The following is a 25841-nucleotide window of genomic DNA, read 5'->3' as shown; positions in this document are numbered from 1 at the left end:
AAACTGAATTTAATGATGAACTGCCTTTTTGCATTATTGACACACTTGCTGTACAGTTGCTTTGACACAATCTGTATTGTTAAAAGTGCTATATAAATAATGGTGACTTGACATGACTTGAATGTGCTCTGAACATTCTGAAACAAGGAGTAACATATAAAAAATGTTAGAAAAATGTCCAAGTAAGTTTCTTCAGAAAAAAAAGTCCCATTACCGATGTATAAATTCATACATTTTTGTTCTAACCTTTTGAGAAATATTAAAAAACAGATAACATTGAATTATCATTCTGTTAACAGTGCAGGAAGAATGTTTGTTCATAACTTTGAGAGAACCTTGCCTTGAACCTTGAACATTAACCAAAGATCTGAGATCATTCCCTGTTAGATGAGTACATATAATTATCATTTTAATTACTATATTTACACATATACAAGTGTATACAAAAAAATTAAATTGGTTTCTATCCCATCCCATTCTTTCATTTCAGGTGAAATGTATATCTGACATTTAAAGCTTCTGTTTAAGAACACTCCACATGGCTTGTGTCTGTAACTGTTTATTTCCACTGCTGAATGTCCACTGGGATTGTGGACAGTGGAAACTACAACAACAACAGACTTACATGTGAGTAGAAACAACGTCAATAGGCATCACATTAAGTTAACCATCTGACTGATAGCAACTGGTTGTTCAAAAAATATTTCCTCTGTGTTATCAGAGGAATGGAGAGATCAGCTCTAATGAAAATGACCTTTTAAAACCACTAAGGAATGATGTAGAGTTGCACTTTTAATTGTAATGAGAGAGATAGGGCTAGCAGATTAACAAAAGAACTGGAGAGTTCACAGACCTCATCACTTCTTTGCAACTGAGTTTCAAATACACCAGCAGTTACTGGAATGAAAGCATCTACTAAATGCAGGTAAAGATCCCCAGTCAAACAGCAGCTGTACCAACATGATTCTTAAGGAGAGTAATGGGACCACACAGACATTCTGTGATCTGTTAGCCACCACTAATTTCCACATTGGACACTCTGCCCACACACATTGTGGAACAGCCCTCTCAAGTAGCGGTTCACCATTAAGAATATCTCTGAAACATCTGTAAACACATAACATGCTCACTCAGATGATCTCACCTGATCTCTTCTCAGTGTAACCATCTCGATAATGTGTGTGTGCTGGAATCATATGGGTAAACAATGATGAATATTGCAAAGCCCAAATGAAGAAAATATGGTTTTATGGTATCTGATCTAGCATGATATTTGAATTGTTTAGACCATCAAAGAATAAATGGTTGGTTACCTAGTGAGCCTAAATTTATAGAAAGTGGAGACATTAATAAGGTTATATTCAGTGTCTGAATTATGAAGGGTTTGGGAGGACTCTGATTCCACTAATTAACACTTTAACTCCCAAAGGGAAGTCAAAATAAAGATATTATATGTATTGTTTTATTATATGTTTTGGATGGTAAATGTACAAAATATAAGTATTGTCATTGTCACTTTAGTTTTATACAGCACAAACATTGCATAATTCCCATTGTAAAATAACCTTAAAAATTACTGACAAAAATTATATCTAAAAGTCAACTGTCATCCAAAGTCATTGAATAATTCATATACTCCCTTTCTTTTTGTCCTTTGGAACATTTGCAGAAATCATTCAGAGCTTACACAGTACTGAGGAGTCACTTGCAGGAGGGACTGAATTTGGAACACCACCAGCAAGACTGCAGTGGTATCACTAAAAATAGCATCTGTTTGTTTGTTAACTTTCTTGCTTACTGTATAAGATCTCATTCACACAGTAAACAATGCAGTTTATTCTAATAGCAGGTCATTTATGACAGAAACGGACAGTTTTCCCCATACACAGTCTTGATGAATAAAAAAAGGACAAGAAGTTTTCTTCTATTTTATACACAGTTTTTGTCAGTGCAACAAGGCTGAGAATAGACAGAATGGCATTTTACAGCCATATGAGAATTTTCCTTTTCTTAAAAAAAAAATGTTTTATGTTAAAGCTACTTCAAGAAACTTTCAAATTGCATAACACATAATTGCCGCAATTGTTACCACAACACATTACCACAAACAAGAATTTGAAACCACTTTGTACTAAAAAGTTGCTACATAAATTAGCCTTCTGACTTAGCCTGCTAATTGACATCATGATCATCGGGTTCTGGTAGTAAAAATCCCATTCATATTCTCTAAGGGAACTTTGATTTGAGGACCTAAACAATAATTTATAAACCTTTATACAGACCTACTGTAAGCTGCAAGGTACTTCTCATGAACTACTATAAATGACATAGGCTGTATCGAAAATGCATGAATTAAAATGTTGTGGAAAAGTTCATTTATTTCAGTAATTCAACTCAAAATGTGAAACTCATGTTTCAAATAAATTCAATGCACAGACACTGAAGTAGTTTAAGTGTTTGGTTCTTTTAATTGTGATTATTTTGATGATGATGCTCACATTTAACAAAAAAACACCAATTCACGATCTCATCAAATTTGAATACTTCATAAGACCAATAAAATAAATAAAAAAATTTAGTGAATTGTTGGCCTTCTGGAAAGTATGTTAATTTACTGTACATGTACCCAATACTTGGTAGGGGCTCCTTTTGCTTTAATTACTGCTTCAATTCGGTGTGGCATGGAGGTGATCAGTTTGTGGCACTGCTGAGGTGGTATGGAAGCCCAGGTTTCTTTGACAGTGGCTTTCAGCTCATCTGCATTGTTTGGTCTATTGATTCTCATTTTCCTCTTGACAATACCCCATAGATTCTGGCAACAGTCCAGTTCTTCTTCTCCTTAGCCTATGTAGGATGCCTCTGATGATGTCTGTGGTTCAGGAGTGGCTTAACAAGATGAATACAACAACTGTAGCCAAATTCCTTGACACGTCTGTATGCCTTGACCCCAGCCTCAGTCCATTCATTGTGAAGTTCAAATTCTTGAATCGGTTTTGCTTGACAATCCTCATAAGGCTGCGGTTCTCTCGGTTGGTTGTGCACCTTTTCCTTCCACACTTTTTCCATCCACTCAACTTTCTGTAAACATGCTTGGATACAGCACTCTGTGAACAGCCAGCTTCTTTGGCAATGAATGTTTGTGATTTACACTCCTTGTGAAGGGTGTCAATGATCGTCTTCTGGACAACTGTCAGATCAGCAGTCTTCCCCATGATTGTGTAGCCTAGTGAACCAAACTGAGAGACCATTTTGAAAGCTCAGGAAACCTTTGCAGGTGTTTTGAGTTGATTAGCTATATTGGCATGTCACCATATTCTAATTTGATGGTATCGTGAATTGGTGGGTTTTTGTTAAAGGTGGTCCAAAATCATCTTATTAAAAAAAACAAAGACTTAAACTTTCTTCAGACTGTGTGAATTGAATTTATTGAATACATGAGTTTCACAATTTGTTTTGATTTAATGAAATAAATTAATTTTACGACAACATTCTAATTTATTGAGATGGACCTGTATATACTCATTAACTATTCCCTCCTCTTGCTGTGAATGGCATCTTTTGGTAGAACCAGGAAAATCTGAATTTGAAAATCCAAATACTTTTTTTGCTTCAAATCAAAGTTTGTAATGTTGTGTAATGTTCACATTGTAGCTTGTTGGTTTGGTTCATAGCTTTTAACTCTTTCACAAATACTTTTTTTTTTAAATACCCATGAAAAAAATATGAAAAACACATGAAAAACAACACAACCCAATGCTAAGGGATACTGGCAATACCTGAGTAGCATAAACCAGGTTATCCTACCTGACTAGTGGAAGAGGGTTTCCAGTCACTCTGCATTCAAGGCGAATAGGGCTTCCTTCTGCCACTTCCTGGCTCTTCAGTTTCTGGGTGAAGTGTGGAGGAGCCATGGGACCATCTAGACTTACCCCTCGGCCCAGATGATCTTCTGACCCAACATCAGCCAGTCCCTGGTGCGTACTTTCCTGCTGGAGCTGAGATGAAGAGGATGAAGGTGGCTGAGCCTGCTGCATGGCCAGCCGATGACTCCTTGGAGACAAGTAGCCACTGTCAGGTGAAGAGGATTCTTCATCACCTTGCTGGTCCACACGTGTGGAGCCTTTGAAGATGGAAGAGAGCTCTTCAATGAAGGTAGCAGCTCGGCTGCAGAACTCAGTAGCTGAAGCAGCTCGTTCGTTGAGCTCTAGTCCTCTGTGAACCAGCCGGGGACGGTCCTGCTTATATACTGGTGTGATGGATTTTTGGCAGACAAACTTTTCGGGTGATGTAAGAGTAGTGGAGCGCTGGTTAGGCCTGCTGAGTGGCATGCTCTGATTGGATGTGACTTTACTTGATGTGGTATCTGTTGACTGAGATGCTGGATCTGGGAGAGCAGTGTCTTTGGTTCCTGAGGAATGGGGCAGGTGCTCGCTGGGAACAGGGGGTTCATCTTGGTCATTTGGGTCATCTACATCACTCATGGCTTCACGAGCCAGGTCCAGACTAAGGCTGATCTCGTCCTGGCTCAGGAAAGCAGAAAGTTCTGAAAAGTCCCCATCCCCACTTTCAAGCTCAGCCACTGAGTCCAAGTAAACCTCGCCATCAAGAGGTGGCACTGAAAGCATGCCCCCATCCCCCTCTAAAGATACACCCCCTGGAGGACACGCCTCTTTCATTAGCAGAGAGATGGGGAGTGTGTCATTCCAGCTCCCGTCCTGCATCCTGCAATACACAAATCACCAAAAAGAAAGGTAAAAAAAATTGTGGATCATCTTATTTAAAAAAAAAATTAATTTAAAGCTCAGAAATATCAGAATCATAGTCTTAAAGACAAGCAATTTCTGCAATATATGCCACATTCATGCACTTAAAATATGAGATTGATCATGGACAGTTGTCATATGATGACTCAGGCTGGCTACATTGGGCACAGCTGTCCAGCATTAACAAAGGCTTGTCATGAGACTCAACAAGGCATGAGTGCCATTTAACACTCATGCTGACTTTATCTCTTTTATTCCCTCTTTTACATCATCTACTATTCACTGTCCCTGCATCAGTCTATTTCTATTTTTCCAGTGCCTTCATCCAGCGCCTTCATCCAGCGCTGGAGTAATGGTTGCTGAAAATTCAGCTTTGCCCCCACATGAATAAATTACATTTTAAAACATAAGCTTTTATTTTACAATTTTAATAGTAATTCACAATATCATAATTTATGCTGTACATTTGATCAAATAAATAAAGCCTCTATGAGCATGAGAGGGTTCTCTCAAAAACATCACAAATTCATACACCAACATACATTCATTCATTCAACCAACAGATCAGGTCTCTGAGAAAACACACCTCAGCTCTGAATACGTGCAGAACTGGGAATTTATGGCCTATTAATTGATCTCCTGGAGTGCAGTATTATAATCATGTCTCCAGGTCTGTTTACACAATGTTTATGTAAAGTGAGCAGATGTTGTATGTAAAGGTGTGCAGTGTGTGCATTTGAAGGGACGTGACAGTGTGAGTTTCTCCCCATCATGGCGTCCTGAAGACCAGCTGTTGTTATTTTTAATCCTCAAGGGCTGCATTTCACAGCAGCTACCACCTCACCACCAAGAGTCCTTCTTTTTTTTTCTTTTTTTTTTAAACACAAGTTCACACACACGCTGCTTCTACATTATTCATGTGGAAATTATGGCATCTTTATGTTGAATTGATGAATTATAGATAGCGGAATATGAACGTGATATGCCAAACAATTGTCAAAGCCAAGACTGACAGACAGACACGCTTGATTTAAGTATTAATCATATGGTGGGATGAAACTGAATGAAGAATTGAAGTAAATGTAAAGCTGAAACCGTATATCTCCGATGACCATTCATTGAGAGATGTTCTGAATCGAATTATATAATTTACTTAAAAATATGTATAGTTTTGTATAAACAGAATAAAACAAGTCACATGTAATCTACTTACATACAAAAGCAAAAAGACAATGACATTATATATTAATAAATTTAATAAAAAATAGCCATTTACCTTAAGTCAGTTTTTACAAATGTCCGTCCCCGTCAGAATGTATCAGTTTTTCTGAACTTCTCTATGCAAGAAAATGAAGAAAGATGTGTTTATTTCTTCTGGAAGTTGTGGGTCTTTTCTCTGTCCTATGTTTCTTTTGTCTTGTTTTGCCGAGCGCTCTGAGGTGAGCTGGTTAAAGTGTCCGCAGAGTAGCCTGCTGTCCCATCTGTCTCGGGCACTGACCACTAACTGAGCACCGCTAAATTTGGCCCCTAGCTCAGGTTACACGAGAGAGAGAGACACGGTGAGTGTGTGTGTGTGTGTGTGAGAGAGAGAGAGCTCTGGGGTGTGTAGCATCCATTTGCCCACACCACATCAAATACACAAAAGCATGTAAATGCATTTTGCAGACACCCACTTGAAAGTCTGGTTCAAAACAAGCCACCAAAGCACTTTCCGACAATACAAATCTACAGGGCACCTAATACAGGGCACTTACAGTACAGGTAAGCAAATAAACCATTGACTTTTTATTTATTTGCTTCACAATTTATTTAACTTCTCTTTTTGTCTTTATTTTTATCAGTTTCTTTAAGAACTTACAACTTACATAGTAAAATTTGTCCATGAAACTTAATATTCAGAATGAATGTGCTGAGTCTCAATTCAGTCACAGTTTAGACTCCTGACTTTATGTTAGAACCCAAAAGAAGATTCATATTACCTAGTAAATCATTTCATAGTGCACAAATGTTATGTAAAGTACAGTTACATTTTAAGTAATATTCACTGTTATGAATCCATTACAGACATAGACATGACACCAATGTGTGTCAGTAACCAAAGATTCTTAATTTAACCTCATATCAATTGCTCACTCCCTACATACACTGTTATCCCATTAAGACCCTGCTATTAACAGAGTGCTTTATATAGGAATGAGGACACAACAAACTGTAACGTCCTGCCACAAAGTTTACAAGCTCAAAAGTGGTAGACTGTTAACACTTCTTACTGTCTATACTTGATGATATTGCAAGATAAGCAGCTTTATATTCTTTGAATTTGTGACACCCTGTCTAGATGACTAAGATGGAAATTTAAGTTGTTATTCACCGGTATTATTTCTGGAGCTGTTAACTGTTATATTGAGTCACTGAGTTCTCAAGAACTGTGTTGAGCCTGATTAGTCAATCAATCAGCCACAGATAGATAGATAGATAGATAGATAGATAGATAGATAGATAGATAGATAGATAGATAGATAGATAGATAGATAGATAAATAGATAGATAGATAGATAGATAGATAGATAGATAGATAGATAGATAGATAGATAGATAGATAGATAGATAGATAGATAGATAGATAGATAGATAGATAGATAGATAGATAGATAAAATAATAACAACATTTTAATTTTGGGTGAACTCTTTCCTTACCATGGTGAAACAAGTGGCACTCCACAAGTTTAAGAGAGGTGTTTGTGACGGACTTCAGATGTCTATTTCAGGACACTTATCACGTTCACTTCATAAACACAGACAGCACAGAGCTATTCCTGTTTCTCAACAATCAATGCACTAATTAAAGTTGAGCTTCAATGACAGGAACAAGATGGTCTATCATTTAAAGCACTGTCACAGCACAAACATGCACACGACTGGTTCAGAGGATTACAGTACTTTACAATCTTAGTCAGACACATCAGTGAAATGTTATTCTAGAAAATTTTTCTTCCTGTGGTGTCTCAGACTGGCAGAATAATAAGCTCCAAACTTCACCGCAAGTGTATATATATATATATATATATATATATATATATATATATATATATATATATATATATATATATATATATATATATATATATATATATATATATATATATATATATATAAACAGGAACTCCTCTAAATTCCAACATAACAGAATATAATGTTCCCTCCATTTGTAATTTTCTTTTCATCTTGTGCAAAAACTTTTTTCAATATTTACTCCCAGTCAGTGCCAGGCAAAGAATGGAACTGGAGAACACCAGACCAGTTTCAGCATTGTCAAAAAACACAGATGTATCAAGTAAATTTCCACCAATAATTTTGCCAGATAAATCTATCATTAATTATAAATATGTGATGTGGGTAGAAATGAAAAAAGATTACTTGTATACAGAATATATATGGAAATTTTATATCTAGCTTTGAAATTAGCCTTAGCAACACAAATGACCTGGCTATTATATTCCTTGACCATTAGGCTACATTCCTTAATGTTGGTAAATTATTATTTGTATAGTAAATTATTTGTCATTCATGATTTGATATGTGCTGGTAATAATGGAAATGTTAATGACAGAAAAATCCAAGGTGCTCCTCGAAAAATGGCCAAATTGTCCTGTGATGCATTTAGGCTATATCCAATGTTTGGGGTTATTATTAGATCAGCTAAATAAACTAGCTAGTGAAAAGTGTTTTGAGAAGTTATAAAGACGGTTTATAAAAGACCACCAGGCCAGATAACATTGCAAATTTGAAGACGCACATAATCTGTATCATTTAGCCTACATTAATAAGAACTGTTATTAAAAATCGAAGTGCTTCTAAAAAATAATGATATTTTTCTTCATATATTTTGTATATATTTATTTTGCTGATTGATTTTAAACTAAACCAAACCTGTAAACTAGTTGACAGCCTTCGTAAAATTCACCCAATTGCTATCTAACAGAAAAGTCGTTTCGCGTTTTTAAAATGTATTTTGACCCATTCGTTTTTCCGTAGTCATTTCAGTGGCGGTCAGAATCATGTGTCATCGATTGCTTTGCTATGAACATGATTGTATTTACATTGCTTATAAGAATATATTAATGTTTTGAATCAGTTTGTGTATACGTATGCAATTTAGAAGACGAGCCTAATTGCGGAGTTTATTGTTAGTCGTCGTTTATCTAGTAAGTGCCTGAAGTCTTAAAAACGAGCTAATGTGGTGCAGCATGGAAGCAACAGCAGTATAATTAACTTTTTTGTCTTAAACGACTGTAGTGTATGAAAAGTTTCAGTTTAATATAGATTAATCTGCGTTCATCACTCATGTCAAGCAGCAGATGACAGTAGTCTGTGATCTTAAACGGATCAATGCTGTGTAAGACTATGATACATGTTACCACAGCTGATGGTGTCTGTACTAATAGACTTCTTTTCTTCTGCAGGGTTCAGCAATGCCTGCTTTTCGCCAGGTCGGGGAGAAACAGCTCCCCAACCCCATTCTGTACATGGCCTGGTCTCCTAACAGAGATCTGATCGCCCTGGCTAACACTGCAGGAGAGGTTTGGTCTTTTATAGATGTACACCAGTCTGTCTTCAGTTAGACAATAGATCCTAACCTGCAGGATTGTAATGGAGGTTCATTAGACTATTCTATCTTTACAGCTTCTCCTGCATCGCCTTGCGAACTTTCAGCGGGTCTGGAGTTTACTGCCCAATGAGAACACAGGAAAAGAGATCACATCACTGGCCTGGAGACCTGATGGGAAAGGTCAACACAAATCATATTTTACTGCCTTATTTGTATCATTTTAACTGGACATATCAGAGTTATTATAGTTAACTAAACTGTAAATAAAATAATATTAATAAAAACTATATTAATATCATTTGATACTAAAATAACATTGAGACATATCACTTCACTCTTACATTAGTGTACTTTACTTTTATTCATTCACCCATAAATACAGCATTCATGTAATTTATTCCTCTTATGGTCACTTTATGTTTCATTTCTAATTCATAACATGCCCAGGTCCAAATTAACCAGATGTGTCCAAAATATACACTTTTTTTAGACTGCCATCTAGTATTATAGATTAGTTTTATTTATTTATTTATTTTCTAAAATGTACATACAACTTTATATTGGCTTGTGCTTGTTATCATTGTACCTTTTGTAACTATTTTAACATCAGTACTCTTGTATATAATTCTAACCTTTTATGATCGTGTTGTAGAACTAATTTCATCATCAAAAAAGTCCTGCTGCTGATTCATTGCAGATTTCAAAACTAAATCCCTAGATTTTAAGTATCGTTTAATATCTTATTGTTTACATTACATAACTAAAAATTGAAATGAAATTTCAGCCATATTCGGTTCTTAAGTGATGACGTAAGAAGTGCTGTTTCCGGGTCCAAGCCTCAAATCGCTTCACTTGAGAATACGACCTCATCAGCCGTTTATAAGCACTGCTTATGCATATTAATCATTCAAGATAAACGCTTTCAAGGTTACAGTATACAGTACAGTCTCCGTGCTCACAGCGTCCCAAACACAATTAATTTTTATATATTTTTTTTATATTTATATTTTCATTGTCTGGCTATCTGGGACTTCGGTATGGAGTTAAAGGTTAAGATTATAACTTTTTCGCTAGTATTCTATCACATTGTGAGTTTATATTAGCACCTTTTGTTGTTTTCTCGTGGTAACTGATAGAGCGTTTGGACACGGAAGCACTGCTACGTGACGTCAGACTTAACAAGCGAATACTGAGGTATCTACCAAGTTAATATTGTCATGTTATATGATTGCTGTCTGCAGTCCTGGCATTCAGTGTGGGAGACACAAAGCAAGTGGTGCTGTGTGATGCAGAGAAGGCAGAAATCCTCCACCTGTTCCCTGTTGAATACCCAGCGTCCTGCATGCACTGGATGGAGGTGCAAGATGACAGCAGGTGGGAGTTTTTACATAGAGAGCTTCTATTGTCTTTCTCTATTGATTTCTTGGTTTCATTATTCTGGTTTATTTTTTCTTCTCTAGCACGTTGTCTTCATTCAGCGAGTCTGAAGATGAGTCCAGTCGTTTTCTTCCAAAGTTACCCACTTTACCTAAGAGGTGAGATCCTGAGCTTTTGATTGTATTCCAGATGGCTGAATGAGAAGTACTGGTCACTCTTTAGTTTTTATATTTTGTAATTGTTTTGATTACTTTTCCATTTTCCTTTGTGCTGTGTCTGTGTTCAGCTACAGCACCACATCAAAGATATTTAGGTAAGAGGACATTTTATGTGCTAAATATGCTGATTATTTGTCTTTTTCTTTATCATACTCTTTATGATTGGTCATCTTCATGTGGCATGTGTCAGTTTGACTGTGTGTCCACTCTGCTTAATTCTATAGTGTTTTTTTTTTTGTCTTTTGCAGTGAAGAGAAATCAGATGAAGTCACAAATCTTTTGGGGGAAGTGAGGTCAGTGTTGTATGCGCTGATCTGCTTTGTTAATCTTGAGAGTTTTCTGATGTTGTGTTGTGTCTGATGATGCGTGATGTTTATCTGCAGGCTCAATATCCTGGTGGTGGGAGGACCTTCTGGATTCGTGGAGCTGTATGCGTATGGACTGTATAAGATTGCTACGCTGAGTGGAGTAAGATATAACATTTTCTTTTAGAAAAAATTACATAAAGTTTAAAAATGGAAAGTAAAAGCAGAAAGTAAGTGATTTATTATTAACTTCATGTGCCTCTCAGATCTCAGGGACGTGCCGTAGTCTTGGGCTCTCTAGCGACCTCAAGTCCCTCTCTGTTATTACAGAGATTAAATCTGCAGAAGACAGCCCTGAGATACATTACATACAGGTAAAGTCTGAAAACACTAATATTGACATTGTCAGCACTAACAAAAAAGGGGAAAAATGCTTCATAAAACATGCCATTTTCTTAGAAATGTACTCTTTGTATTCATGTTGGTTTCATTTGCTTCAGACAAACAGTTACACAATTTTTAAGAACAGTTTAAATGTAATGGCTCCTGTGGTGCAACTATGAAATCAAAGTTATAAAATATTTTTCTTACACCTTCATTACATGTGACTGTGACTATAACTATTTTTTGGAGAGTTTTTTTGCCATTATCTATATTTATATAACTATCTATATATTATAGATCAGTGGTTGAGTCACACATGTCTTTATACTGCCAGGTTACATTTATGTGGCGTCTGAATTGAATGGAATGTATGAGGTTAATATCAGTGGTTGACAGTGACTGTGTTGCAGCTGGACACTGGACTGCTGTCTTCATGTTTGCCTGAGCTGACCAAGATGGCACGCAAGTTTACACACATTTCCACGCTGCTACAGGTGAGAGTTTTCAAGGGCATCTCATAGAAGCTAAAACCTTTTTTTTTTTATGCACAGAGTATCTTTTATTCTCTTTCTTTGTTGTTTTAGTATCTGCGTCTCTCTCTCACCTGTATGTGTGAAGCATGGGAGGAAATTCTTATGCAGATGGACCTTCGCCTCACTAAGTTTGTCCAGGTTAGAGTTCATCACATGCGAGGCAAACTCAAACAAGCCTGTAAAAGACATCAAACAGGATGGCATTCATTAAACACCTACAAATGCAGTAATGGACTGTGATTTATTAGGATTTATTAGAGTTTATTAGAGTTCTAAGAGACAGCTGATGGTTTCTCTTAATGAATGATAATGTTTTTTTTACAGGAAAAGAATACGAGCACTCAGGTTCAAGATGAGTTTCTGGAGCTACTGTTATGGGGCCATGCCAGGTGCACAATTGATAAATGATCGTTTTTAAAGACCACATATCATATTACAGTGGCAATTGTAGCGTTAAGCTATGGTGGTAAGAGTGGTGTTTGTGGCACATTTTAAGTTTCTGTTTGCAAAATTATTTATTTCAAAAGAGTAATGTTTGTAAAATCACGTTAATTCATAATATTTTACTATAATGAACCCATAATATTTATTTCATGTGTATGTATATATATATATATATATATATATATATATATATATATATATATATATATACACATTATTTAAAGATTATTTAATATAAAATGTTTTAGATTAAATATAATTCATATTTTAATTCAAGTTTAAATCTACTTATGCTTGTGTTTACTTTAAATGGCCGGCAGGGGGCACCATTGTGTTCTTAAATGTATAGTTACGGTCAGAATTACAAAACATACATAGAATATAATAGAGATAGAAAGTATACAGGTATAAGATCTGGATAAACAGGAAAACAGCTTTGTAGGTGTCTGTTGGTTTTATGGATCATATCCTGGCTTGGAAACTTGTTTAGCTTACCTGATAATATGTTTTAAGTATTTTTGGAATATTTTTTAGTATAACCAACCCAGACAATGACATGATACATATTTTTGTTAAACTGTCCATGTGTATATATATTGTTATATATGTTCTGATTTCGGAGTCAAAAACTTCTCTTTCAGCCCTGAACTTCAGGCCCTTCTTATGAATCAACTCACAGTTAAGGTAAATCTACTTGGATTAGGTTGAGTGCATTTGTGAGCTCATTGTCAGTGATCATGCAATTATTACCAACTCCGTTCATTATTTTGTTGTTTATCCGCTCAGGGCTTGAAGATGTTGGGTCAGTCCATCGATTCTTCCTATTCCAGCATCCAGAAACTTGTTATCAGTCACTTGCAGAGGTGTGTATCATTCACTAGTCTTAAGCAGCAGATTGTTGCAGATGTGCATGTGCACTGAGTGTTTGCTGTGCACACAGTGGCTCTGAGGCGCTGCTGTATCATCTGAGCGAGGTCAAAGGCATGGCGCTCTGGAAGCAGAAGTTTCAGCCTCTCGGCTTGGATCCTGCAGCCATCGAGGGTACAAGACTGGCTATTTATAGACCAGAGTTATATTCAAGTATTACTTATATACTGTTATAGGATCCAGTTTTTTAATGGGCTTAAAAAAAAAACGTTTTTTATTTTAATTTTAGTTTGTTTGTCGTTTTTTTATATGTATTTTTTTTTCATTTTATATTTTGATATAGCTGTAATTTATTTTATTTTTTTTGTCTATATTAGAGTTTTAACTGAAACTTAAATTAGTTGCCAAGTCAACACTTCTAATTTTCATAAAACATTTTTATTTTTTATATTAGTTTGAGTTGAGCTGAGCTCAGATTCTTTGGAGGCATTTAGTTCTGAATTGCAGAATCCCAGTAGTTTTAACAAGTCGAATGAAATGTTTATGCATTCTCTTTTGTTTATGGTTTAGATGCCATTGTAGCTGTGGGCTCCTTCACCCTGAAGGCCAGTGAACTTTTACAGTGAGTTTAATCTTATTCTATCCACATTATCTTGGATGTCTGTTCTATATATATATATATATATGTCATTCATTAAACTCACAACTGTTTGTGTTTATTCTAGAGTTATTGATAAGAGTATGAAGAACTTCAAAGCCTTTTTCAGATGGCTTTATGTTGGTAAGCTGCAGTTTTTTTGAGAGCTTTAGCTTTAAAAAAAAGTTAACAATTTACGATAGTCAAAGGCTGGTACTGCCTTCCTGCAACTAATATTCAGTTATACTGAAATGTTTTTTTATTGATACTTGTTGGTATTGAATAAAGTTTATTTACAATCCACATTCTTATTTTAGCCTTAATGGATTTTTTTTTTTTTTTATAACTGAGCTTGTTGCAATGCGTTATCGAATGTAGTGGCTGTAATCCGCTCGTATCAGCTGGCATATCAGGAGTGTGCATAAAGTGCTGCCTCATTAGGTTTTGATACTGATTAATATAGTTTTTGTATTGTATTTTAACAGTTTTTGCTTTTCACAGCAATGCTTCGTATGTCAGAAGACCACGTTCCTCCTGAGCTTAACAAGGTGTGATATCACAATCAGAATTCAATAGACTAAAAGAGCGTGGGTGAAAAAGTGGTGCTGCTGGGAAATGTAATCAAGCAAATAATCTAAACGATATATAAAAATATATAAATCATATAGATAATATTAAAATAACATTTCTACAGTTTCATCGAAAAATATTTGTGTGTTTCAGATGACTCAGAAGGATCTGGCCTTTGTGGCCGACTTCCTGTCCGAACATTTCAGTGCTGTGAGTGAAAGAAAATCACATTATTTTAACATTAAACAAACATTTGGTGAAACGTATTCTTTCCTCCATTTCAGAATGAAGAGCTGTTTGATCGGAAAGGGAAGTATTTCAACGTTGAGCGTGTCGGACAGGTGAGGACCTTCATACATGTTCTAGTGGGAGTTCTTTTCCTCGTTTCATTACAAACTTGTTCTGTCGTTGTTTTTTGCAGTACTTGAAGGATGAAGATGAAGACTTGATATCTCCACCCAACATGGACGGCAACCAGTGGGTGACATTTGTAAAGCAGAGCACTCACCTGAAAGGTAAAATGTCACGTCCATTATTAAAGGACAAGACAGCTGATGTTATCTAATTGTTTTGCGAAATATGACTTTTGTGCTTGATTTGGTTGCAGACAGTCCGCTGCTCTTCCCCACGTACCCACAGAAGTCTCTGCACTTTGTCAAGAGAATGATGGAGGGGTCCATTGATCTGTGCTTACAGAAACCAGCCGTGAGTCTCTAAAAAAACACACACACACAAATTTCAATCCTATCTCTCTTTCTCTAAATGGAATCACATTTACTGGGTTAGAAACAACTTTAATACTCCAGGATAACCGTTTTACATGTTCTGCTTTGAAACCTTAGAATTAATGGCTTAACAGCTAAAGCTGTTTCCAGCTCTTTATTATGGGTTGAGTTGAGTAGAGTTCAGTTTAGTCAGTATTTATGAATTTCTGCTAGCCAGAACTGTTAAAAACCCAGAGATTTAACCCCAAATGAAAATATTACCTCCATTCAAAAATCTACAGTGTTTTCTCATTCATCCTGTCCTCGTTTGATGTCCATCCCATTCTATTTTTCATCAGATGCTCTAACTTGCTTTCTCACATACAAACTCCATCCATTATCGGTCTCCAGCACATATATACAGTATCAGAAGCATTAACTACATTATCTTGATGGTTTCACCCTTCCTGCTGACCATTCGTTCCCTGAGCACTAATGCATCCGACTCCTAATCATACGTCGTCTGTGTGTGTTTTTCAGGAGGTGATCGGGCATTCAGTAAAACAAGCTGTGTGTTTGCGATTGTACACTGTTCCTGAGAGGTGATCCATATTCTAGATTCATTCTGTGATTTACCATACACAACCTAAACATTTAATAGTACACCTTGCTTTTGGACTTGGGGGGTTTTATTACTACTAATGATTTGTCAGGAAATAACTGATGATTCGATTTGAGTTAAAGAACCAGGGCTTACTGTTGACAGTATGATGATTTCTGTGTTTTGTTTTGGATAGCTCTGAAAATGCACCGAGATTGTTTGAGCTGCCTTCGCTGTAAGTGGACCAGTCATATCCTTAGAATTAGACTACGAATGCTGTTTTGTAATGGAGAATTCTGTGGCTATAGTGCTCGTCAGTGACGTCCATAAGGCGATAACAGGATGTTGTTGATGATAAGAGTGTGTTTTAATGCAGGTGGAATGATAAGAAGGCTGGAATGCATTATGTAGTGTTCTGCATGCCAGAGATCTCGCCCTCCAAAATCTATATTCTGAGAAAAGCAACAGACCCCAACAGGTACACACGCCTCTTTTTTCTGTTCTCTTGTATTTGATTACAAAGAAAAATATAATTAATAATTTTTTTTTCTATCATCTCTTTACTGAATTAACATTGAGCAAAAATTCTTCTTAAACGGTTTCAGGTCTGTCCCTAATGGTCTGGTGGCCCTAAACCTCAGCGCTCCTCTCAATTCTAGTATAGATGATGAAACACCTGCGCCGACCTCTGCGTGAGTTCATCAGTGGGAGTAAAAAATATCCCATACTATGAAAATATTGCCATTATTTTATGTGTGAATGACTGAAGCGATCTGTTTATTAGCGACAGCTCCTACAGTTGCCTTGATGCCCGTTTTTATGACGACGAGACATTAACAGTGGTATTGCGAAGTCGGGAAGATGACGAGAATAAGATGCGCGTCCTTGCTCAGCTTCATCTAAACTCTGTTTTGAGCTGGGATGAAGAGTTCACCTGGGACCTTACACTTAGGTACAGCATACTTGTTGATTTACACCAGTAACCCATCATTTTTTATTGGATTATTTCTTAAAGCATTGTAGGATTATACATATATTGCAGTAGCTTGTAGTACAGTTAAGCTTAGTTTGACAGTGAGGCTCTCCTGAATTAGCACTCTTTTGTTGTGGTGTGTGTTAGGCTGGAGCAGCAGACTGAAGGGATCCCAGTCCAGGGTTTGTCCTGGGGAAACCAGAGCAGAGAGATGGACAACCTCAAAGCTCAGTTTGTAGCAGTTAATGGGATCCGCAAGGTGGCCTGCGTGGTAAGACTCTACAACTTGAGGAACATTTTAGCCATATTGCTGCCATTTATGTGCGTAATTTTTTTCAAAAGAATTAAATATTTAAAAACAATTATAAATGAATATAGTTTTGAGCAATCATAATAAAGAATTCAGCTAATTGAATAGCATGTAAATGGTAAATAAATCTATTATCTCTCTCATCAGCTCAGTGCCAATCTGAGACATGTACGTGTGTACGAGATGGATGCAGAGGAGGAAGAGGAGGACGAAGAGCGTGCTGATGAGTCACAGGAAATGAGCTCAGACCAGGACAGACTTGAGGACACAATGACAAATCAGAGTGATGCTGGGGAAGGTGGAGATGGAGCAGGAGGGGCTGAAGATGCTCAGGCGGCAGGTCAAGGGTTAGGAGACATTTTGGATGAGACTGGAGAATCAGACACGCTTTGAACTCTGACCTGAGATCCAACATGTTCTTCACAACTGAACTATCGACTCCTCTGTTATTTCTGGTCTTGTTCTTTTTATATTAACAATGTTTTGTGATAAAGAGTATCTGTTGAACATTTCATATTCTCATTTTAAAATAAATGGATTAACTGTACAATAATCTTGGGTCGTATCAATTGAAACTTTAACTAAATATATCAGTGTCTCCAGCTGCACTGCGCTAATACTGCACTGTAGAAATGCACTATTCACAGTCAACCATGATTCATTTATATTCAGTGACTGAAAGTTTCCAAAAACAGCTTTACAGAGATAAAGTGAGTAGTATTCAGCTAGTCATGTGACCTAAACATGGCCGTCTCCATGAATAATAAAACTACTTTCACTGAGTGGAACAGTCCCATTCTTTTCCACCATAGGGATTGTTATTTGATGGTAAATGCTTTTGTTGAAGCCATCAGCCCATATTTTTTTACTTGTTTTTCAAATAATTGTGTTCAGCAGCAAATGTCCTGGTAAACCCATGATTCCAGCAAATATCAGGGAATCGTGACAAGCAAAACAACAGAACATTTTAGTGAAGTACTGTGAATTTTGTAGACTCAGTTTACCTACACTGTCTAAATACTTCTGGTTTTTGGATAAACATTTGATTGTCATCTGTAAAGCTTCAGGGGATTGTAGTTCTTAACCTCATTTAAACCAGTTAGTACACAGTCTATTCATTGTCTTTTCGTCTGATTTTGTTATGATTTTGCTTCAAGTCAAAGTTTGTAATGTGATTCACATCATAGCTGTTAGGTTTGCTTCATGGCTTATAACTCTTACAAAGAATAAGAATAATAATAAAAAATCCCTATAAGAAATCTACTTCCAGAACCAAAGTTGCTGAAAAAGTGGGTGTGCACTGTTGCTCTCTATTATACTTATTAATATTACTAGAGTGAGTTAATTTATTTTTTAACTATTAAACTGAGGGTCCTGGATTAGCTGGGAGTTGATGGCCCTTGTATCTGGAAACGTTGAAAGCCCTGCTCTTGTATAATAATAAACTCTCTTAGTCTTTCTAGCTTTAGGGAGTTCAGTCACTGGGACTCTTAATAAAATTAAATCCTAAACTTAGGTTATGTTGGTTTTCTTCCTAAAAACATGCTGGTTTTGCCGTTAAACACAAAGAAAATCAGTGTCTCTTTGAAAAAATGAGACAAAAATAAAAAGACGCTAAAGTATTTCAGCATACATCTTAGGAACAGCCAATGCAAATATTAGATGCAAAAATGTTTTTTTGTGGGAAAAAGTAGGTCTTAAGCATATTCCTTATCTCTTGATACTGTATAGATATTTTCTATTCAGTAATTTTAATGCAAAAACTTTGTAATGCAAGCAGTCTTAAGTTTTTTCAATGTTCTGAAAAGGCTCTTGGGCAGTGGTTCTCTTCTCACTCTTTTCGACTCCAAGGCTCCCCGTTGCCCACAGAAATATTCAAATGCTCCCTTGCCCTATTTTTGTTTTTAAAACATAATTTAGTCCATGAACACTACTAGTTTCAGTAAATAAAAATAAATTCATAAAATAAATTAATTATATTTAAGGTACTTTTGGAACTAGACATTTGTGCCAGACTTTTGATTTACATGACTTTTCCATAGAAAGGTCTTGAAATCCCACATTTAAAATTAGGCTTTGTCAGATATCCAGTTTTTCAAGACTCTGTGAATTTTGGTTCCTCAAATGAAACGGTTGTTGAGGGGTGAATTAAAATAAGAAATTTACTATAGATTTTTGTTGTTTTGTCTCAAATAATTTTAAGTCATATTGAGCCCCCCTAGGAAGTTTGTTGAAGGCCCCTGGTTAAGAATCACTCTGAAATTATATAATGAAGTTCACCAGCAGCTAACTGTACACTTGTTTGGCATTTAAATATAGTTACATTAACAACATATGTGACCCTGGACCACAAAACCAGTCATAAGTGTCAATTTTAAAAAAATAAGCTTTCCATGGATGTATGGCTTGTTAGATTAGTACAATATTTGGCTGAGATACAACTATTTGAAAAGCTGGAATCTGAGGGTGCAAAAAAATCAAAATACTGAGAAAATCGCCTTTAAATTTGTCCAAATTAAGTTAGCAATGCATATTACTAATCAAAAAATTATTTTTTACAAAATATCTTTATGGAAGCTTAATATCTAATGATTTTTGACATAAAAGTAAAATCTAATTAATATTTGTTGTGCAAATACAGTTTACACTGAAATGTGTAGCAGTACTATTAAAATTTTGCATGAAGCATAAATTGAGGAATTTTTTGTTTGCTTCGCAAGATTTATTAAATGGGTAATGTTTTAATCAATAATAACCTGCAAACAATACTTTATAAATGTCCAAAATAAATTGTAAAGAGTAAAATAATCAGTTTGTCTTAAGTTAGAACAAATAGTTGGTTACAATAGTAACCAGGAAAAGTACAAAATTCCCGCACTAATACGGAAGTACATGAATAAAGTACAAATACTTTAGTGTGTATCGAGAGGGTTAAAGTGCGCGTTCCTGGTTCCAGGGAAGAGTCTCTCCTAAAACGTGCTCGTTCCCGCTGAGTCACGTGATGACGTCTCACTTCGTTCGAGCTTCTCAAAGATTTCCCAGTGAGCGACTGGCGGACAGTAAAGATGGCGACGGAGCTCACGGTGTGTACGAGTTCCCGGAGAAGATGACGACAACAAGATTAGTAACTTTCGAGCCGCGGCGTTGACAGTGCTCACTTTAAAGTCCTTGCGACAGAGGCTCGCGAACTTGCTGACTTTGACGGTAGTTAAACAAACCTAACGGACACAACCGGCGCGTGGACATATCGTTGCTTTTGCCATGGAGGATATAAACTCAAACATAAACGCGGACTTGGAGGTACATAAGCTTCAAGTTTTAGTGAAGAAACTCGAGCAGCAGAACGAGCAGCTCCGGAGCCGTCCCAGTCAGTTCTCTCCCTTCTCTTCCGGTAGATTGTCGGGGAACACTAGACCCGTGAGCGCCGAGTATGATTCTCCGGGAGCGACGGCGGGGCTCGTCGGGTTCACCGGGGTGGGGTCCGGCGGATCGAGGGGTCTCGGCGGGGTTTTGGAAATCCCCCGGCTGAGACCGTCGTATCCCGGCAGTAGTTATGGAGGGGGTTATGACAGTGACAGCACTTCTTGTGTCGCTTCGAACACGAGTTTCGCGTCTTATTACGATTCGACAGATTTTGTCGAAGACGGAGAAACTTCGGTGCTGGACGAGGTGGAGATTCTCGATTTGGAGGACATAGATGGCCTGAACGAAGAAGAAGACAGCTGGTGAGTAACCTGTCAGGGGGCGAAGGTGTTAACTTCAATCAAAAGAATGACCCCCCCCCCCTCTCTCTCTCTCTCTGTCACACACACACACACACACCCTTCATGTGTTTGACAGGTGCGCGCAGCTGTGCGCGTGCAGACGCTAACATTACAGAGACTGACGCGTATTTGGACGAATGCGCTTCATTGAATTGTTGATGCACACAAGTCTCGTTGGCTAAAGATGGGGTTAGTATTCAGTGCATTGATAGCAACATGGCTGTCATCGGTTTAAGATTATTAGTGCCTTACGTCTGAGCATTAGGAGCAACAGTTTACTGACTGCATGTATTCCGTTCATTATGCTGACTGCATGTATTCAGGCCTGTCTTACAGTTGCTTTTGATAAGTGGGTCCTTCTCATCTGCCCTTCATATTAATTCAGTACCTTTATAAATCTGCTGAATGTCAGCCATGGTGTCATGCTTCAGTGATGTGATTAGAATCACACACACATGATGTATTTGCATACAAATGTCCTATAGATAAATCCTCATATGATCGATCAGATTAGTTACAACAGATGTACATACTTTTCTGCATGATCTGCATTAGGGATGGGCATGATTAATCGACGATCTATAATTGATCGTTAAGATTTTCCTCGATCATGTTAATTTGTTATCGATTAATCTAAAGCATTTTTTTTTATCTAATGCAGGTTGCGTTGCGTAGTACGAGTCTTGAAGCAATTACATGAATTTCACTGTGTGGCAGCAATTAAATATTTTACCACCAGGGTGCAATATTTGACACCCTACTCGGTTATCTGTGATTTTCCGTTTTGATTTCAAAGAGTAATCATGAAGATGTCACGGCTAAGTGTGGCGTGGGACCATTTTGATTTAAAAAGCGAACTAGTTAACTGCAAACATTGCGATGGGGTGTTTAAGTACAACTCGGCCACGACTCAAATGATGTACCTGTGCATCCCGGCAACGTCAGTTCCCTCAGAGTGGGTGTTTTCGGCGGCTGGACTGACGGTCACCATGGTTGCGGTCGCGTCTGACACCAGATCATATCAACATGCTTATACGGTATTTCTCAACAAAAATCCGTAGACTCGTGCAGACGTTGTATGCTAGTTACTAAAGTTAGTTATTATTCATGAGGCTATAAGTAGCATAATTTGTTACGTTAGCGTAATTGTTAGGAAGGCTAATATCTGGCCTTTTCTTCTGGCTTGGATAGTTTTGAGTTACATTTTGACAAAATCTGTCAGATCTAAGTATTATAATGTTTTTTTTATGTTATTGTTTAACATGATTCTTTTATCATTATTATTGTTTTGGAACAAATGAGGTCTCTGTTTAAGAACGCCTGCTAGCAGCTGCAGGTTCCGCTGCTTTAGAGCACTGCATATGCACGCGGATATATGTTCGGTTTGCCTGAACGTAGTTTAACTGTCTGCCACAAGTTGATCTTGTAATAAAGGTCTCACCGAGGAAAAACACGCTGTATTTTTGTATTCATTGCATTTTTTAATTATAAAAATTTAATAATTATATTATAAAAAAATATTAATGATTAATCGATAGTCGATCGTTAAATTCTACCGACGATCGACTAAGAAAATTTAATCGAATGCCCATCCCTAATCTGCATTGTATTTAGCTCATTTGTTTCAAATAAGGTGAACTTTAATAGTGCAGTCAGGGGTTTTAGGAAATAAACGAGATGAATAGAATGCTGAGAAGTATCATCCAAAGATGTGCAGAGATATGAGAAGTAATAATCTATGCATTTCATGGTATTGACAGTTACTGTTACTAATAATGACAATAAAAATGTGATGAAATCATATTGGACTTAGCTCAAGCAAGCACAAGAAACCAAACATTATGAAAACAGCAGACCAGAGTGATGGTGTGGATCAGCATGTGTGCAGTCTGCTGGTCCAAACAGAGTGAGTAATAATAGAAGAATAAAATGTTCAAACAAGCAGTTCCTCCTGGAGTGATGAAACTACATGCGATGACAAACTGTCCAGTCAGGCTAATAGGTGTTTGTTTAAAGTCCAAAACCACTGTTGGGAAGAATAAGTGCCAGCGAAATGTACACCAATGACAGAATGAGCATGTTGTCACCTGTTGGTGTGCCTCAGTTCTGATATGTACAACTGGAGTGTAAAAATAATAAGCACTTAGGTTTTAATCTCACTTTTGATCAATTGAATTAATCCTTAGTGAATAAAAGTATTTCTCTTTCAAAAAAGTGCTTGTATAGATGAATGTTGTCCTGTTGCCTTCTGGTTGTCTCAAGTCACAGACAGCTTCATTCATCTTAACAGTTTTTGATCTTGTGTGGATTGATGTCCATGTGTAATCCATTGTTTGTGTTTGCTTTAATCAGTGTCTTTGAGATTCTGTGATTTATGTCAATTTACACGGACTCAGAATGCTGTAATCTGGACCCTCAATCTTGTTTGGCTGACTATCTTTCAGTGGCAGCAAAATGCTGGGAAATCCCTGCAACAGCTGGAGTCCAGCAGATCAGTGAGCTTAAAGGGATAGTTCACCCAAAATAACAATTTGATGTTTATCTGCTTACCTCCAGGGCATCCAAGATGTAGGTGACTTTGTTTCTTCAGTAGAACACAAACAGAGATTTTTTAAATCAAACCGTTGCAGTTTATCATTCTTATAATGTAAGTGGATGGGAATCACAGCTAAAACATACAATAAATAAACAAATGTGGCCCGTGACGATTCATTGATGTGTAAAGACACAAAACGATCGATCTGTGCAAGAAACTGAAGAGTATTTATATCATTTTTCTTTACCTCTGATTCACGCAATGTTCGAACGGTCAGAACTGTCCTGAGCACATCCTTATGTGCGCATTCTCACTTCTCAGCAGCAGGCACATGGGGTGTTTTCTTCTTGCTTTATGGCCTTATAAGTATGGAATTATGTCCCGGACATTATTAAAAAATAATTGCAAATTGTCAATTTGCCACATTGCAAAAATATTCAAAATATTACTATTTTAACTTTTTTTTTTTTTCCCTCGGTGAGCATAAGAAACATAAAAAAAAATCTTCCCAACTAAAAAATGTTGAACTGTAGTATATGTTAGCATTAAATGATGACATTTATAGCTTGCATGTTACACTACTATTTTTGTCTACTTTAATTGATTGCCTGATGCAGTTGGATATTGCAGTCAAATAGGACTACTATGAACCAACAATACAGCGACATTATGACCTAGTAATTTAACTGCTGTCAGTGTGAATGGGCCTAACACTGCTAATACATTCTTTATTGTGTCTGTAAAAAACGTTTTGTCCCACATGTTACAGTCATGGGATCCTGGGCAACAGCTGCTACTGTACGAGGCCAGCACAAAACAAGACTCATGCAGTGCCGTTATGTTCTGTTCCCTCCTGTTTCACTTCCATCTCTCTCGATTTGTCTTTTCATTTCATTTCATAACTGTTGGCAATTCAGAACACTTCAGACCAGCACTAAATTGCTAAATCTAAATCTTTAAAAAAAATTTTTTGTTTGTGTGTGAACTATTTCTCATGAAACCTGGCTCAAACTTGATTTAATTTACTAAAGCTAACTGACAATATCCCCCTCTATATTAATAAATGTTCTGGACTACAGCTGTCATACTGTGAGATGATCTGTTCTCTTATGGCCTGTATTTAGCTTGTAGTAAATAAGCTTCTGATCAGCTGACCTGAACAGTTCTGCACCAGGCTTTCATGTGGTCCTGTTAATTCAGCTCTCAGTGACTAAGCAAAGCTTCCTGCACAATATTACAGAGCACAGTTTACACCTTACCTTAACGATTACTGAAACTTTTCATGGGTTGTATAGGTTGGCTGTAGGACATTTTTATTATATAAAGGGAAAACATGCTTTTGCTGAAAAACCTCTGTTAATTGAGGCATTTCACCGTTTCTTGATTAAATGCTTGTGTGCCAGATATGTGATGAGAGCATGTTTATTTCTTGTGACTGACCTCTGGCTTGTGTTTCTGCAGGTTGTATGAGGCGAAATTGAACAGTCCTCTACAGAAAGCCTTGAGTCCCATTGTGTGGTGCAGACAGGTTCTGGATAACCCCAGTCCTGATATGGAGTCTGCCAAACGCTCTCTCTTACACAGACTCGACCTCACCATGTCAGGTAACACACACACTTCATTTTCGTTTCATTTGATATCTTCCACTGTTGTATTAGAAGTCTTTATTCTTAACTAGAACTTCTGATTTCAGATTTTTCATTAAATGCTTGTGCATTGTTTAAAATTTAATTACAAATAAAATTTGTAATATCTTGAAATGATATAGAGTCTGGGCTATTTGGCCATCTTAGTCTGTGTCTGTCTGTGTTAATTTTATTCAAACCTATCACTTCCTCTTTTTCAATCTCAGTTCTTCCTCTCGTCTCTCTTTTTTGCCCTCTACCCATTCACTGAGCTCCTTTTCTGGCTCTGATTCTCTTCCATCTCCACTTCCTTGCTGAGATCACTCTGTCACCATGTGTGTATGTGTTTTCATCATGTGGCCTGGCAGTTCATTGTTTTTGAAGAGTATTTGTACATTTGGTTGTGTCTGTGTACCATATATCTCTCCTCTAATTATAGGTAGCAAAGAGTTATGACTGATTTGACTTCAGTCTTTTTTGTGGTCAGTAAGCCTATTGCTGTTTTTAGTCAGGTATGCCCATGTGGCCTCTTAAATTAACAGCTCTCTATAGAAGGGGACTGACTGTCCATGCTCATACTAGACATGTGACTGATACTTTTACAGCAGCCACTGACATACT

The 25841-nt window shown here is 36.9% G+C and overlaps 3 protein-coding genes across 3 annotated transcripts in view; 2 read left to right on the top strand and 1 right to left on the bottom strand.

The window, feature by feature from the left end:
* Positions 1–6284, bottom strand: part of LOC113079600 (palladin-like) — a gene marked incomplete at its 3' end in the record, with an annotated part of 32550 nt that extends 26266 nt beyond the window's left edge. Inside the window, exons 1-2 of the mRNA XM_026251844.1 lie at positions 6040–6284; positions 3805–4722 (exon numbers count right to left, since the gene is read on the bottom strand). Of these exons, the coding sequence (XP_026107629.1) occupies positions 3805–4721 (917 nt within the window). The remainder of the gene's footprint in view (positions 1–3804; positions 4723–6039) is intronic.
* A 2530-nt stretch (positions 6285–8814) lies between these two features.
* Positions 8815–18407, top strand: LOC113079601 (anaphase-promoting complex subunit 4). The gene is made up of 29 exons (XM_026251845.1): positions 8815–8968; positions 9227–9343; positions 9447–9552; positions 10614–10746; positions 10833–10907; positions 11036–11062; positions 11216–11260; positions 11351–11435; positions 11539–11646; positions 12067–12150; positions 12241–12327; positions 12514–12578; positions 13275–13317; positions 13420–13496; positions 13574–13674; positions 14071–14122; positions 14226–14281; positions 14639–14685; positions 14861–14917; positions 14992–15048; positions 15129–15222; positions 15315–15412; positions 15952–16013; positions 16209–16247; positions 16389–16490; positions 16618–16704; positions 16797–16964; positions 17133–17256; positions 17443–18407. Exons 2-29 carry the CDS (start codon positions 9236–9238, stop codon positions 17686–17688), a joined length of 2433 nt encoding a protein of 810 aa, XP_026107630.1. The 5' UTR covers positions 8815–8968; positions 9227–9235; the 3' UTR covers positions 17689–18407.
* Positions 18408–20287: 1880 nt separating this feature from the next.
* LOC113079602 (SLAIN motif-containing protein 2-like) lies at positions 20288–25288 on the top strand. The gene is made up of 2 exons (XM_026251846.1): positions 20288–21020; positions 25057–25288. Exons 1-2 carry the CDS (start codon positions 20557–20559, stop codon positions 25271–25273), a joined length of 681 nt encoding a protein of 226 aa, XP_026107631.1. The 5' UTR covers positions 20288–20556; the 3' UTR covers positions 25274–25288.
* The last annotated feature ends 553 nt before the right edge of the window (positions 25289–25841 follow it).

This window comes from Carassius auratus, unplaced genomic scaffold (genome assembly GCF_003368295.1).
Source record: "Carassius auratus strain Wakin unplaced genomic scaffold, ASM336829v1 scaf_tig00028719, whole genome shotgun sequence".
NCBI lineage: Eukaryota > Metazoa > Chordata > Actinopteri > Cypriniformes > Cyprinidae > Carassius > Carassius auratus.
This window is presented reverse-complemented; position numbering and strand designations above follow the sequence as displayed.

Excerpts from the sequence above, each read along its gene's own strand:
- LOC113079602 (XM_026251846.1), top strand. The coding sequence starts at position 20,557 with ATGGAGGATATAAACTCAAACATAAACGCGGACTTGGAGGTACATAAG. Across the intron at positions 21,021-25,056 it reads AACGAAGAAGAAGACAGCTG|GTTGTATGAGGCGAAATTGA; the intron begins GTGAGTAACCTG and ends GTGTTTCTGCAG.
- LOC113079601 (XM_026251845.1), top strand. The coding sequence starts at position 9,236 with ATGCCTGCTTTTCGCCAGGTCGGGGAGAAACAGCTCCCCAACCCCATT. Across the intron at positions 11,436-11,538 it reads AGATTGCTACGCTGAGTGGA|ATCTCAGGGACGTGCCGTAG; the intron begins GTAAGATATAAC and ends TGTGCCTCTCAG. Across the intron at positions 13,318-13,419 it reads TGAATCAACTCACAGTTAAG|GGCTTGAAGATGTTGGGTCA; the intron begins GTAAATCTACTT and ends TTATCCGCTCAG.